Source organism: Ischnura elegans, chromosome 7, assembly GCF_921293095.1.
Source record: "Ischnura elegans chromosome 7, ioIscEleg1.1, whole genome shotgun sequence".
NCBI lineage: Eukaryota > Metazoa > Arthropoda > Insecta > Odonata > Coenagrionidae > Ischnura > Ischnura elegans.
Genome location: NC_060252.1, coordinates 15353742 through 15369172, shown reverse-complemented (window position 1 = coordinate 15369172; position 15431 = coordinate 15353742). Strand labels below are relative to the sequence as shown.

The 15431-nt window shown below is 42.6% G+C and overlaps 1 protein-coding gene across 1 annotated transcript in view; it reads left to right on the top strand.

Moving 5' to 3' along the window:
- Positions 1-655: 655 nt before the first annotated feature.
- The window catches only part of LOC124163099 (protein kibra), a 69558-nt gene continuing 54782 nt past the window's right edge, over positions 656-15431 (top strand). The window contains exon 1 of the mRNA XM_046539901.1: positions 656-1230. Coding sequence (XP_046395857.1) covers positions 1103-1230 — 128 coding nt within the window. The 5' untranslated portion in view covers positions 656-1102. The remainder of the gene's footprint in view (positions 1231-15431) is intronic.

Genomic DNA, 15431 nt, shown 5'->3' with positions numbered 1-15431 from the left:
ATTCTCTGTAATGCTGAGAATAAGCATTGGCATTTAGAACAAAATTTGCTAATCCATTTTAGGAAGTGAAGTTTATTCGTTTGATTTCTCAACGTAATGTTAATTAAAATTCTTTCACGTATTTTTTCTGAGAGATTTGGTTGTTTCAGTTTACAGATTAAATTTATTTTTCTGAAGCTTGTCTTCATATTTTTGGCATGATTTCATGGCCTGTGTCATACCATATTTATAATACGATCACTAATAAGCAACGACAATTTGTTAGATCGATGGTGATTTCAGTTATTTTTCCATGTTTTAGAGCAGTCATTTTTTGCTAATGAAAACCGATTGTACACAAAATATTACAATCTTCAAGAAAAAAATCACGATACATCCCCATCTCACAACAAAAGTAAACCGTCTTTTGGCTCTGAATAATTTTATATTATCAAGTTTGACGTTCTCTGTCTTTGACCGAAGGAGACTCATCTCATTTGTAAGATTCAATAGAGCAGTAAAAGATACTTGGATTAGAAATCACGCGGTATGGCGTCTATGGTTCACCAAGTGTTTCATTTTATGACCGATAGATGGCAAAAGCTCGCGTGAGCAAGGAAAGTTGGAAATCGTGGAAATGGTTCAAATCGTTTAAAGCGATATCAGCCTTTCGGAAAGCTACACGGGATTCCGATCGCATCAAGAATCAGGAGTAAAACTTTTTTGCAAAATTTATCATTCAGTTTACGCAATGTTACAATACCTTCATCAAAGCAACTCCATGTAATTATTTTTTAATAGTGCATTATCTTTTATTCTCATATAATTCCGGCGTTATGAAAAGCGTTCGTGGTGAAGGATCACTTGGAATCTCATTTATCGGTTCTATTTTCATTTACACTCGGGTTTGTTTGGAGTCAACAAGCCATTCTGTTACTCCTCCTCGCTTGTTATGTTAATTTGCTCACATTCCTTTCCTGAGGAATCTAACGTGTGATTGGTCGGCCAACGCAAGGCACAGGTGACGTCACTCTTTCATTGTAATGAGGTATTCAACATGGCGGAATAGCTGTGTGAGTGTGAACCAGTTGCTACTCTTTTGAATGGATTTAAGTGGTGAAATATGCCAAGGAGAAGAAATGGAGAGATACCTCTACCTGAAGGTTGGGATATTGGACGAGACTACGATGGAAAAATATACTTCATTGATCACAACAACAAGAAAACAACATGGATTGACCCGCGGGACAGGTAGGAAGAACACAACTTAGCAGACTTTACCTTACGGAACCCCACGTCAAAGCGCTGAATTCCTGGGATGTTTCCGCATTTTTTGTTTTGTGTTATGTACTGAATTTGTTACAGGGCTGTAGTGATACTTATGAGCTGTCGGTTTAGGTTGAATGTGTGCTTTTTCAGCCTTGTGTTCATGAATAAATCGTATTGTGGATACAAAAACTAAATACGAATTTGGTTCGAGATGTTGGGCATGAGTGCTGCCATCTTCATGAAAACACGCCACATGTACCCTGAGAAGATCTGTAGCAGTACAGTTTTTCCTTGGATAATTTTATTGTGCTATGTAATTTCTGATAGTTAAAAGAATTTCGATTGAGAAGTATGAAATGTAAAAATATTGAGATTGCTTACGGCATGTGTGGTGATTTGCTCGTCCTGAAATTGTGTGTTATTCTGTTGATGTTTATCATTGATACGTTTAGATTATCGAATTGTGTATTAGTCTTCGCAATTATAAGTGTTTATCTTCCCTTATTCTCGAATTTGTTGATGTCTTCGCTTATGGTCATGAGTTGAATAAATCTTCATTTGCTTATTTTGTCGTCATGAAGCTAGAATCGTACATGAAGCTAGTGAATCGTTATTACATGCCGTGGGAAAAACTCGAACGTAGTGCATAACATTGGAATGTAGAATTAAAGTGATGCTTCCAATGAGGTTTTGTCACGTGTTTTTCTTTGTGCTATTCAGTTAATTAAATTTGGTGTTTAGTGATATTGTTAAGTGGACAATACCGGCAAAAAAATTGGAAGCGCTGTGTTTTGCGGTACAGTATGTAGTATCGTTTAGCAATTATTTTCGTAATTCAGATGAGGCACTACAAGGTACAAAATTGTATAGCGGAATCATTAAGTGTATATAATGGTAAATGTTGAGTCTAATTTCTTTGCTGCATAGCTTGCATATTCTATAAACAGATACGTAAAAGCTACATGTCTCTTTGAACTTCTAAGGGTGACAATTGTGGATTGGAATACAATACATTCAACGGTAGATGTGAATGGCAGCTGTCTGTTAATCCAATGAGGTTTGCGTTTTTTAACCTGGTATTTATACCTTTGGGTTTTCATAAGCTGCTACTTGTGCCATTTCCACTGTTGAGACTAATTTGTTTATGAACTCAGTTTTCATTTATATTCGTCTGCAGTTATTTTGTTTTGGTCCGCGATACTTTTCAATGAAATTCTTTATCAATCTAATTAGATCAGTGCCGTTGCGGTGTATGTTAATGTCATCTTGCTGGGCACTAAGAGAGGTTTTCTTTTCAAGTTTTGAGCTTTTATGAATGCTTTTATTGTGTTCTTCTTGAGTTGAGTTGCAAGAGATCTGAATTGTCTTTGGGAATGACCTTTTATTTCGGCGTCACGGTCGCGTATTCCCTTGGAATGTTTGTATGGGTTTCACGCAAACAGATTTTGTTAGCCGATTAACTTTTGTTTATGTATGTTGTGAGGGCGAGATGATTTATTGTTTGCTATTAGGGTGCGTAACTAATTTTAATCAAGCTGCGTTTTAGATAATCCATCATCCTTGCCGAGGAACCTCACTCTGTTGATTTGTTATGATGTGCTTAATTATTTTGTGCTGTAGAGACCTTATTTGTCAATTATAACTTGCTGGCCATGTACCACGAGTACGCATTCGTGTAAAATTGCCAGAGTTTGAATTTATGAGCATGTTAGAATTGCCCTCTATTAAAGCCGGAACAACTATATTTGTTGAGACGAGTTACAATTTTTCATGCTATAACTTCTCCGATTCTCTAGTTTTCCATTATTCAATCGTTTATTTTAACCTTGTAATGGTGCCGAATCTGATACGTGTGGGTAACGAGTTGCGTTTATGTTTAGTTAACTGAATGATAACTCTTCCTTTAACGTGTACGTATCATATTTAAATGTATTGAAGGGGCACTGTGAAATATACCCCTCAACCCAATGAGATCTATTCTTGCATAGAGAATTACTTGGTTACTCTCTGTGTCAGTTACTTGGTCTGTTATTCCAGGGAAAATTACATCTTATAGATACACGAGCTATGGAATGCTAACCCTTTTCAAATGCCTCATGCCGTAGTACTAAATTCCTATTCCTAGAATACCATAAATGTTTTAGGATGTTTCATTCAAGATATATCATAAAATATCCATAAGCCGCCGCGTCGCGCCGGTCCAAAGTGACGGTAGTCATCGCGGGAGTTTTTTGTTGATTTAGTTCTCCCGAATATGTTAGGTGGGGGATTATATGCCCTCATTACATGAGGATTTAAATAAGAGTTCCATTTGGAAGTAGATATGGATCGAGTTAGAATTCATCTGTCGTTGTCACATCGAGGACTTCTTGACAACTATTCGAATCTAAAGATGAAGTTCCCACGAATTTAGGAAACATGCGGTAATGATACACAAAGGCAACAAAAACTAGTTGTGTTGTCAGTTCACTTGATGGGTTGATTTATAAAGTTCGAAGGGGACAGGCGGCGCAGATCTCGAAAATCCCTCCAGCGCATTCATTGAAGTGAATTTTCAGTGTCTCAATCCCTTCATATACCGTCATTGAGATCGATAATCCAGATTCACCGTTTTCGACTTCAATGCATTCGAATGGGATTATTGATATTACTTGTGTACTTTGAGGAGACTATGCGCTGGCGAACAGCCCTCTTGTAAAATCCTGCTCTCTTTCGTAATGAAACGTGTATCGTAGTCCATGCAGGAATGCGCCAAACGAGATAATAAGGTGAAACTCGAAAATCCAATGATATTTCATTGTTAGCCGTGAGCTTTCAACTCCTCTTTATTGTGCCTATAATAGGAAACATTCAGGATATTTAAAAATAGTTAAGTTTTAGTCATTCGTCATGAAAGCCCACATAGAGACACCGGAAAAGATTAAATGGTAATTATTGAGATTTACCAGCTTATAATGCACTATAAATCGTGTGTGCAACATACCCTGGGAGGCATATTACATTTTTTGTTATTTTTTCCCCTTTCGTCTGGATTATTCACGTTTCCGCACATGTCCAAATCTCTCGTGGTCGGCTTCCTCATTCGCAGCTTTTAGGCTCTCCTCTCCTGCGTATGCTCCACTTGTCTCTCGGCCGACCTCTCTCGGGTTCATTTTAGAATCGGGAATTTGAAGTACAGAGAGAGAGAGAGAGGGGCCTTAAAATATGTTCGGCGCCCGTGTGCGCCCCTACTCTCCCAATCCTCTCCTTTGGTTCGCGTTTGCTGCTCTGCCTTCTAGTAGGCATCCACGCCCCCCCTCCTCTCAATCCACGAAGGAACACCACCCATCTCCGCCACTATTACTCCCCGCTCGACTGGTTGGGGGAGGCTTGGAGGGTATTTTCGCCCACGTATCGCATACCAATGCCCCACCCTCCTCCTCCTCCGCACCATCCCCTCCCACCCTCCTCTCCTCAAGTATTTGGCACCCGAGAGCAGAAGCCCTCCTCCCCTCCCTCCCTTCCCTGGCACGCACAAGGTCCGCGATGATGCAGGAGGAGTGGGGTGTGTGTCGACTAGAGCTGTGCCGTTCACGAGTGAATCGTTCATTTTGAACGGAAAATTGCCGTGAACCGTTTGAATTGGATCGCTGTTTATTCGTTTTAAATGGTTCATAAGGGGTGAATCGATTCGTGGCGATGATATGCTGCGTGTCAGAGCATATTTCAACGAATTTTCACTGGGAGGCACTTAATACGCTTGGACTCCCTACATCTTCCTAAACCCCATAGAATACCAACAATTGCTTTTGCTCCCTAGGATCGGATTATAACGCTTCCTGACTTCAGTTTAACGCTTTTACAACTTATTAGAAATTGAAGCGAGAGAAGTTAGTTATCAAAGGTGCAACGAATATCGTGGTGGAATGATCACGCGGCGAGGTAGGCATATTGCTGCAGCCCCGCCTTGACGGCACGAATTGGCACTACTTAACTCTGTTTCTACTTGCTATGCTGCATGATACTCCTCGACTTCATATCACTATGTACCTTGCTGCATATTTTCAGTAACTCCCAGGAAAAGAATACTTAGCTATTGATATTAATTCGGGGAAATAATTCATTTATATATTTGTAGTAATTGTTTCTATTAAAAAATGTTTACTTTACAGTGCCGTCAGTCAGTACTTCTGTCGGCGGGACATATTTCGTATTTAAACTGATAGAATTTTTGACTATAGCATTCGATTCATGCAGCTCTGGCTCGCTATTACAATAAAACACCAGCAATTATAAGAATATATATGATAACACCCTCATTAACATATCTCGGTGGAGCACTCTTTTAACAATCTTTTTATACAATACGTTTCACATTTACATATTCCGCCTTGTCATTTGTAATTTGGATTGAGAAACGGGGAAATTGAAAATGGAAATTAGGTTTGGACCCTGACTAATCGTCCATGTAGGAAAATGGGATCACACGGAAAAGAAGTTGGCCCATTGTATTATCCCACACTAAGGAATCTGGGCCTACTGCAGTGATGCTTGAAAAATGATAATCAATATTTATTGTGAATCGGAGAATTTCAAGGACTCCATGACAAAAAGATGAATAAATAAATACTATTTCAGGCAATTGTGGCCATTAGTAGCTGAGACGAAACATTAATAATTTACACGATTGCATTAGTTACAATTTGACATTAGGCTATCGAGAATGCATGTCAACTGAAAAATCTTTAGTTTCTCTGAAACTGTTTATTTACCGTCGATATAATGTGCAGCAATACGAAGCACAATATTTCATTCATTTATTGCTCGTCGTATCTGCATCGTAGGAATCCAGCGTTCATGTGGTCCATCTGGAGAATTGGAGTGGTGGTTACAGTGTTTGCTTCTCACTCTGTATCTAGTTTTCGAATGGAATGGAGATTCCTCAGAGATAGCGCGATTCCTTCTTGAGTGCGTTATGGAGGGATTTCAAGAACACCTTCCGACTGATGGGTCATAGAACCGTGGTCTCCTTGGCGCCTGTTTATCTACATCTACATAACTCCCCCGCAAGCCGCCTAAAAGGGGGTGTTTGTACACCCGCAATGTTATGAGCAGGCTAATGCCGACGCCGGGTTTCTCTCCACCCTTACTACCCCTACGTTTGCTTTGGCGCAAATGACCTAACCTTGCTGTCGTCTCATCCATATGCCATAAGGAGGTTAATGTCGTCCTCATGATTCATTTGTTCACTTGGTTCGCGTTGCTCATTATGTTCTTTTGCTTCGTATTGAACGGTTCGAAATAACGATTCATTGGTATGACCCGAGTCACATGACTCAAATCATCGAAATGTCCACCTATAGGGCAGAATGACGGAAGAGGGCAAGAGGATTGGCGGAAGTTGAACCTCCGTTTGCTGGTGGTGTTTCGGAGATCTGGCTTCCTTCCATCGAGGAATTCTTTGGATGTGGCGTATTAACCTCTTGCAACCATTCCTCGAATGTATTTGTCGTCCCCCTCCTTTCCTCTCGGGAGGGTAAACCAGAGCGTCCGTTTCCGGTTGCCGGAATCCGGACGGGCCTCGAGTCGTTCTTTCCCCCCGGCCAGCCTCCCTCCTCGCCACAGCGGTGCCCATTTTTACGGAAGCAGGTGTCATCGTCGCAAGGGATGATTGCCATGGCGTGTACTACGTCATGGTAAGATATTCCCACGGTTTTTCAGAAATATCCTAGCCTGCCCACATATTTCTGGAGGTGTATTTCCTTTGTAAATTTGCGGCAGGTGTACGCAGTTACCTCGTATGAACCTGTCTACAAGTTGGGTTGCACACCGAAATATTGATTTTTATTCGCGTCTCTTGTTTACACTGCATTATTTTGAGCATTTTTTTAGTAATTTGGCTTGAGCCGAGTGCGAGAGTTTTGTGCTGATTACGCACCTTTTCCTGTGCTGCACAAACATTGATGGTCATGATGTAATTATTTACCGGGTTTCGACAATGCTTACGTTTTCGTTACAGTTTGTTTTCTGCTCGATATCCATCGATGACTATCCAGTTCTCTTTCGTTTAGCTCTTCTAGATAAGGTCTTTTCTTTTTATTTCAACTTTGACACTGTTGAATAAACTATTATCATGATTGTCCGAGGGAATGGCGTTATTTTCACTTGCATTTGTGTTGGTTTGGCGTTGGTTGCACTTGCATAATTAGCAATGATTAATTCAATTGACGTATGCCGTTCACTTAGAGTGACTTACATTTGAAGTGTCCAGTTGCTTGTTTCTTGTTGCTCCTCGAGAGACTTTTACCGGTGAATCAACTCTTATAAGTAAGGGATTGCCGATGGAATCTATGAACATATATCTGATGGCATGGTATTCTGATGCATATTTGGAAGTAGTGTTACCTTATAGTGGTGATTCGTTGTTACTGGATAGACATTTCTTTACATGCATTCATTGCGTCTCCCTTCCTTTGCGGAAATTGGTGTGAAATTGTTGTCGGTGGTGTTATGTATTTTTCGCCCTAAACAGTTTTTTGATGGTTACATTTAATCATAAATACTAATCCCTCCAGTCCACGAGATATATATGCTATCCATATTTTCATTGCTCAAACGTCATTCCCTGCCAAACACCCTAGAGGTGGCTCGCAGGGTATAATGTAGATGAACGTGGTGTTTATGGATATTGTTTTCAATGAGTTATGTATCTGTGAGTATGGTTCGAAATGTTCTTTACGCGAAAGGCTTACAATTAGTGAAGGACTCCCAGGAGTTTATTATATATTGTTCAATTTTTTTGTGTAAATTCATGCGTGTATACGGACAATTTGGTTTTCCTCCGGGACAGTGGGTGCATTGGATCGAGCGAGGTGTCTTCTCCGAGCGCATTCCCATTCGCTGAGAATTGTTTCGTAGTCGCGCGTGGATGTGGGGGCAATCTGTCGGGGGGGGGGGGGCAGGGGGGAGTTCTCCTCTCGTTCGGGACCATCCCCGCTATCGGCTCGGCCGTACACAATTTTCCCGCCGGCCACGCTGTCTCTCCCCTCCGCTCGACCCATTTCCCCCATCCCCCGCCGCCATCCTTTCGTGCCGTGCCCCCTCCCTCCTCCTCCACCACCTAATTCCTTTCCCCTCGCTCCCCCGTCGGCTTGTGTTGGGAAGGGGGGAGGGCGGTTCCGCTAAGGAATGCCTGTGGAATGCAGCCCCCGCCCCCCGCCCCTCCCCACCTTCCCTCCGTACATATGGTAGCAGGGAGGGAAGCAAAGGTGGGGAACGATTTGGGGAGGAAGGTTTGTTGGAGGAGGAGAAATTGAAAATGAAAATATATTTCGTGTCCGTGGATGTGTGTGTTGTCGAGATTTTACGGTAGCGGAGGCGCATTGGAGTTCGGAATGGGCTCGATTTATTCATTGTTACAGAATTTGACAATTACGCTTAACTCGCACGTGTCAAAAGTGATTGTGAAGCACCATCAGGGCATCGCACTCTCTGTCCACACGTGCTAGTCAAACATGGTATTTGACTGTATTAGAAGTCAACTTCGTCTTGTATACCAACCTTACCGAGGTTTTCTATTTTTGAATTCCGTCTCTTATTGTTAGTCATAGTTCTCGTGCTATCCTCGACGAAAAATGGACGGCCTTTCGTGGATAAATTGATGAAGTCGAGAACTTGTAGAGCCAGCCGCCGCGCTAATTTTCTGCCTCGTGTGGATCATTAATGTTCATACTTCTTTGAGCGATTTCTTCTTCAATGACAGGCTCTCTCCGAACGATTGGGTGAGATGAAACTCCATTTGGCAGCACCAGCTAATGAAAATTAGGCGGTATCCTTGGCGGTTTTTAATGTAAATAATGACAAAATGGCTGATGAGTAGACCTTTTTCCGTATTAACTTATCTTTCACGCCCATGTACTGAATTCTTTATGTAAGTTGCGATTTCGTGTCTAATCGAAGTACACTTTGGCCTTTGTCGAATTCCTGCCGATACGTTTTTTATTTCTGCCTTCCGAATTGAGCGTCATCCCTTCTCCCGGGGGAACTTCTGCACTTCCTTTTCCAGCCAATCCACCGTGGGCCTAGCGGTCTGCTCTTCCTCACGTGTTCTTCGCGCATTCCCCGTGTCAGTCGTTCTCTCCGAAGGAAGTATTTTCTGTGCGCCTGAGTTTCAAGCATTTTTTTCGTTCGCTATTGTTCTGTGTAAGTTAAGCATTCTATCGATGGCGAAAAGCTCACTGGGCCAGTTTCACCGACAACTGCAATTTTTCGTTCCATCTTGAACATCACTGCCCCGTGGCGTATTATGGGGTATCTGCGTAAACAAGGGTACTACATGGTGGCCGAACCGTAGACTAATGTGTCCCTTTGAAGCATGCTGGCATTTCTCTCGCTTGAGCTTTGAAATATGTACACAGCATGGCGTCCGCTGATCGATCCATACATTTCCAATCTTTGGGATAGAGCCTTCCACTCGCATCGAATAGCATTGGATAGTTAACAAATACATGGGTGAACTCAAATGTTAATTTCATTTAACAGTCCTAATTATGGTTTCTTTCCTAGTGAAGTTCGAATCGCTCAAACGTCAGCGTCGTGTTTGGCCACTTCAGTGAACCCATTCAAATGCGCGGTGGGTGACAGCACATTGTGTAGCCCACTGACGAATCTGAATGTATAATATTCGTGTCGTAAACACTCAGTTCTTCACGGCAGTTGACGTGTACATGTTTCTTTTTTAACTGCTTCTATAGTGGTCCACTGGCATTATCGTCTCCCTTGAGCTGTGGTGCTACGGAAATATTCGGATCTTGTCCCTGATGATGTATGGCTTAGGAAAGCAGGGGAATGCGTGTAGGAGCGGGGGGGGGGGGGAGTTTTGAGCTCTGTGGGCGTGCAGTGGGAGGGGGGTAACTATCTTATGGCACCGCATTCCTCGCTGCCTCCTCTCAACAAAAGGGCCCCACGGACACACGTTGCGGGCGGCGGCTGTGGGGTGGGGCTCGTGTTTGCGGGTAGCTAAAGGATTCCGAGATATGTCGGACCGTGTTGCCAGATGCGAGCTGCGCCCCCCCCCCCCTCCGCCCCCCACGCAATCTGCCGTCCCTATTCATTCGCGAACTCTCTCTCTGCGCGTAGCGTAGCGGCCGGATCGCGCTCTTTCATACGTAGGCGCTGGAGGGGATGTATATTCGGGAGGGAGGGGGGGCTGCCTCAACTCATACGTGGCCGCCCAGCACTAGGCTACCGTCCGGGCCCGGCTCTTTCGAAGGTCGAGGAGGCGGCGGCATGAATTCCTGGCACGGCCCGTGGGATGGGGAGGCGGCACGGTTGAACCTCTCTGGAGTGTGTAGTGTTTTGTTCCAAGGACGGAGGGAGAGGTCTGGTGATGTCGAGCCGGTGGGGTCTTCCTCTCTCCTCACTACGACATCACTACTACGCAAACTGCGGGTGTGTTTGTGCGAAAGCAATCGACTCACGTGGTATGACCTTTGGCGTGCCTGCAGTGCCGTGGCACACTCGGGCGTTATCCCAGAAGCGCGAAGCTAGGATTGAAATCCCATACGGCTTAACATAAAATATGGACGTGCCCAAAAATCTTATTTCCTCATGTATTTCGTGTTCTATCATGAAGTTTTTAGATTAAAAACTTATGCCACTTTTATTTGTAAATTGCGATCCGGGCTTTAGTGAATAATCACCATTATGTGGCCCAATACGGATATAAAAAATATAGATCTGAGTATGCCCGAAGTTGGTGAAAATCCACTGAAACCGGTGTCGCATACTCAAAGGAAAAGTGGAATTTATTTTTTGTCTTCAAACATGATAAATGTAATAATGAACCATTGAGGTATTAGCTGGTGGATCCAATTGTCCGAGGGATTTGTGTGAGGAATTCCTCGGGCCGATCTTTGGCCGGGTGAATTTCAAGAATGTATCGAAATGAAATATTATTCCCAAGTTTTAGTGTAAAAATTAAAACGTATGTGAACACTAAATTGACGGGCGACTGTTATTCCTCATGGAATTACCATACTTTAAGCAAGTTAAAAGAAACTACTTTGCGCTTTCTAACTACTTTTTAATTTCCCTGAGCGATTTTAACAGCAATCTGTCATTTTCGTGGAGGGAGAAACAAGAAGGGGGAGAGGAGTTTAACATCGGACATTTTAATATTTTTATTAGTGATGTTAGTGTAAAAAATGCATATATAAAGCAAAATAGCTTCAAAGGATTCACTTTGAAATTTTTATCAAATTCGGATGATAATCGTACAATTTATTTGAAATAATCTCTGGTATTATTCCCGTGCACCAGTTTAAAAATTTCGGCTTAAATTACCGTGATTTTCGTGGATCTATTCCAGCATTGCATTCTTATTGTAATTTGGTGTGGGATCGGAGGCATGTTTCCTTAATATTTTGGTGTCATCTCAGCGTATGTGTATTATACTTGTTTATTATTTGCTCTTTTAATCACGATCATTGGGTGTTATTATTATTCTCCATATTATATCTTCGTAAAAGGTGGAAATTTGTTTTTCTAATTGGGGGTGAAATAACCTTTCGAAGCGATCTTCTTTTTGATCTAATTGTGTACTAATTTACTGGTGTTACACTCTTCCTGAGAGGTATTTATTTTGGCTCCTCTTGGTTTACGGCCTTTGGTTATTGACCTGGCGTCTTCTGTAGCGAACTATCGAAGGAGAAAGAGCATCCATGCATCTCATCTGAGTGCGATCTCATTACATATTTGTCTACCTTTGATGTCAATATGATGTAATAGATATCGATTCGCCAAACAGACAATTATTTTGTTAGCATAAAGCAGGTCGTGATGGTGTTACTGCGATGGGTATACCCCGTTTCTCTGAGTTCCTTTTGCTGCAGGCAATATCTATACGGTAGCTTAATCAGTGAATAACGTGGTTTCGAGCCACCCATTTCGCCAAGGGTGTGTCTTCATTAGGGTCCCATCTTGGAGCACGTATAAATTCCGCGTGAGCTTACGCTCGAGTCTTCTGGAAACAGTGGCGTGAGGCGTTCGTTATTTGGGCAGCGCGCAGCTATTATCGCCCGATTGCGGAATCGGATCCAATGGAGCGATCTTGGAGCGATGCCGACGAGGGAAGGGGAGTGGGGCTGTGTCCTTTCCTCTGTGACGCGGATAGATTTACGCTCGTGTTTTTGGGCGAATTTGACAGAGGAATGGCAAATCGGATGGTAATAAACTTGATACGATTGCTGTTACTTAAGGAGAGTTGGTTTCTATTGTTGGTAGCCTGTGAATAACTATATTCGGAGCAAAATATTGAAGATAAGCCAAATATCGTATGGGTATTTATCCTCGTCAGACTTCATAAAATGTCCGTGATTCATCTCATCCGCAATGAACATGGTTTTGTATTTCTAACCTTGACCGCTGCTCTTATCGAACAGTTACACGCGAAAGTTTTAATCAGTTTATGGAAATTGTATTGTCCTTAAGACTGAATAGTCGGTATAGATTTACACTTGCTGCTATTGCAGAACCCATCTTTCTCAGGGGCAATTTTAGAGTTCGTCTGCGATTAGGTAATGATATATAGTAATGGGCTGGTGCTATTTGTTATTTGCTCCCATAGCACAGCTATCCTTAGGACCTGCCCTGAGCACAAAAAGGTATCAATTTTGAACGTTATTTCATAGTTGTTTGCCTTTTTCGATCAGATATCCCTCCCTATTGCATCCCTCAGTAATAGTACGAAACTGTAACGAAACTACTCAATTGATGAATTGGTGTGATTTTTCGTTTCTTTTTCCATAACAATCTTATTTAATACAGGTGTAGTAGCAGTGAGCGTTTTTCCTCTGCTTGAGAATAAAATATGACGGGTATCTCGCCAGACTAGCATTACAAAACACGACGATCTATGCAATGAAGCATCATCTAATGGACCCTCTAAAGAAGGACCTGCAAATGATTGAAAATGTGGCCGTGGTTCCGTCATGGAAACGAACAAGTTTCAATTGGGTGTTGATGAGACTGGGGTATGAGGCTCCTTAGCAATCGTTCCGAGGGGAATGCACGCTGGGACGAACGTGACGGCATTCATTGTGGAAAAAAGTCCTCCGAATCGGGGCGCCGTGGTGTGGGATATATGGGACCCGGATACGACGCGAATACAACGGCCCATCCCCACTCGAGTGGTTCGCGGGTATCGAGCGGGGCAACCATCCACTGCCTCTTACAATTAAAGAGGCTGTTTTGGGACAAAATACTGGTCCGTAGCGATTGGTGATACACATTTTTCCTAACTTATTGGCGCCTGAATTTCTTAAAAGCATTAAAATGGTTGTAACTAAATAAACAAAGGTTCAAGCTAAACTCTAACCAAAAACACTCTTCAACCCGCTCCAATTAGAAGTTTCACAATTGCTTTAATGCTCTTTCCAAATATATCTATTTGTTTTATTTTATCCGTCAAAATTCAATCCGATGTCGTGTTTTTGTGGTGTTACCCAATCAGTCATAGATTTTTTTGGTGGGGACTTCTGAATGAAAGTCTTATTCCCAACCTGCCATCGCCTAGTGGTCAAAGTGAATAGACATTTTTTGTCTTTATATTTTTAAAAACCCCTAAAGCTTGTAATATCATAGCCTACTGTCGTCAAGTGTGCCATTATAACGACAAGGAGTAATAGGCTTAGAGGAGACTGGTATCACTAGGGTGACTGCATGCTCATCTGCTTCTCTGTTTGCCTGTCAAGGACTGCCAATGAGATAAGGACAATATACACTACGTTTCCCTCAGCTCTGCGAATTTAATTTTTGAATCGTTTATACTTTGTTTTAAGGTTATAATTTTTCTGACATTAATTAAATTTTTATCCTGTGAAACTGAACGTTTCGTAAAATATTTCTTATCAGATAGTCTGGAAAAGGCAGAGAATTTCGGTTTGGTATTTGAGTTGCCGTTGTAATTAAGGTAGGTTAGTGTCGAGAGATTGCGATGAAGGGTATCGAGCTGGTGTGATGGTTAGTGTGTTGGCTTCCCAACCAGTTCATCTGGGTTCAATTCCCAGCAATTGCAGAGGTATTTCAGTGACTCTCCTGTCCGTTCTTGAGTGCTCTTTGGAGGGAACTTCGACTGCGGCTCTCCGTTCGTCAGATGGGACGTTGTTTGAGAGCATCCCGTCACCGGGTTTCTCTCCACCCAATTTCCCTACCCTTCCGTCATGGCGTAAATGACCTCAGGTGTCGGTTGCCTCCTCGAGCAGTGCGAGGCCGGCCATCGAGTCGCGGAGGAGACGATGGCGCGCGTGGTGGCAGAGGCGAGATAGCTCTCGAGTCGTGGTGTGCGCCCAATGCGTGGCGCCCAGAGCGCGGACGGGGAGTCGATCTGGGTCACCGCGCGGACGCCTCTCTGTTGAAGAAACGCCGTCCCCTTGGCTATCTGGGTCGGGAAGACACTCTTGATGCCGGTGTTGGACGTACGAGTCTTCAGTTCCTTTTCGTCTACCAAATCGGCCGAAAGGACCACGGCGCCACTCTATCGATGCAGTGGTATCAGCATAGCGGTTCACGCATCTGCGGTCCAGTTAGCCTGAGATTTAGTCAAGTGTGGGCCTCAGAGTTCATATAAACCAAGCGATTTATAGCTTCCGATCTCGCGACCGAGATAGAAATGACAACATCAGAATATCTCATATGATGTGTTTGACATGGAAATTCATAATATTGATTAAATTATTCAATGTCAATGTTATATTGTAATTTAAATATTATATGCTATGCCATTTGTTATAAAGCAAACTCATGTGACGGACGAATGTCACTAGTCCGATTTCTAGACCACAACTTTTGTTGTCATATTTTTTATTTCGAAGGACAGCATTTTTCCTGCGCTGTTAAATTTCCAATTTACTGATGCTCTGTGTGTTATTAAAATAATTTTGATTCTATATCGATGCTTTACAAACGGGCTAAAAAATTTCAAATCTAGTCTGAAATAAATATGGACGTGTGTCGTATGAACCTATCCTTCAACGTGAAATGCGAAACGGACAACCTGTAGAAATAGCTGTGAGAAGGCACCACAGGCTTGTCGAGGCGTGTAAAGTATTGTATTCTATCCCAATGGTTCATCTTCTCGCATTTCACGGACTCGTCACGTGGTGTCCTCCCGTCGATTGTCTTCTAGCCATCACTTTCTCATTGGG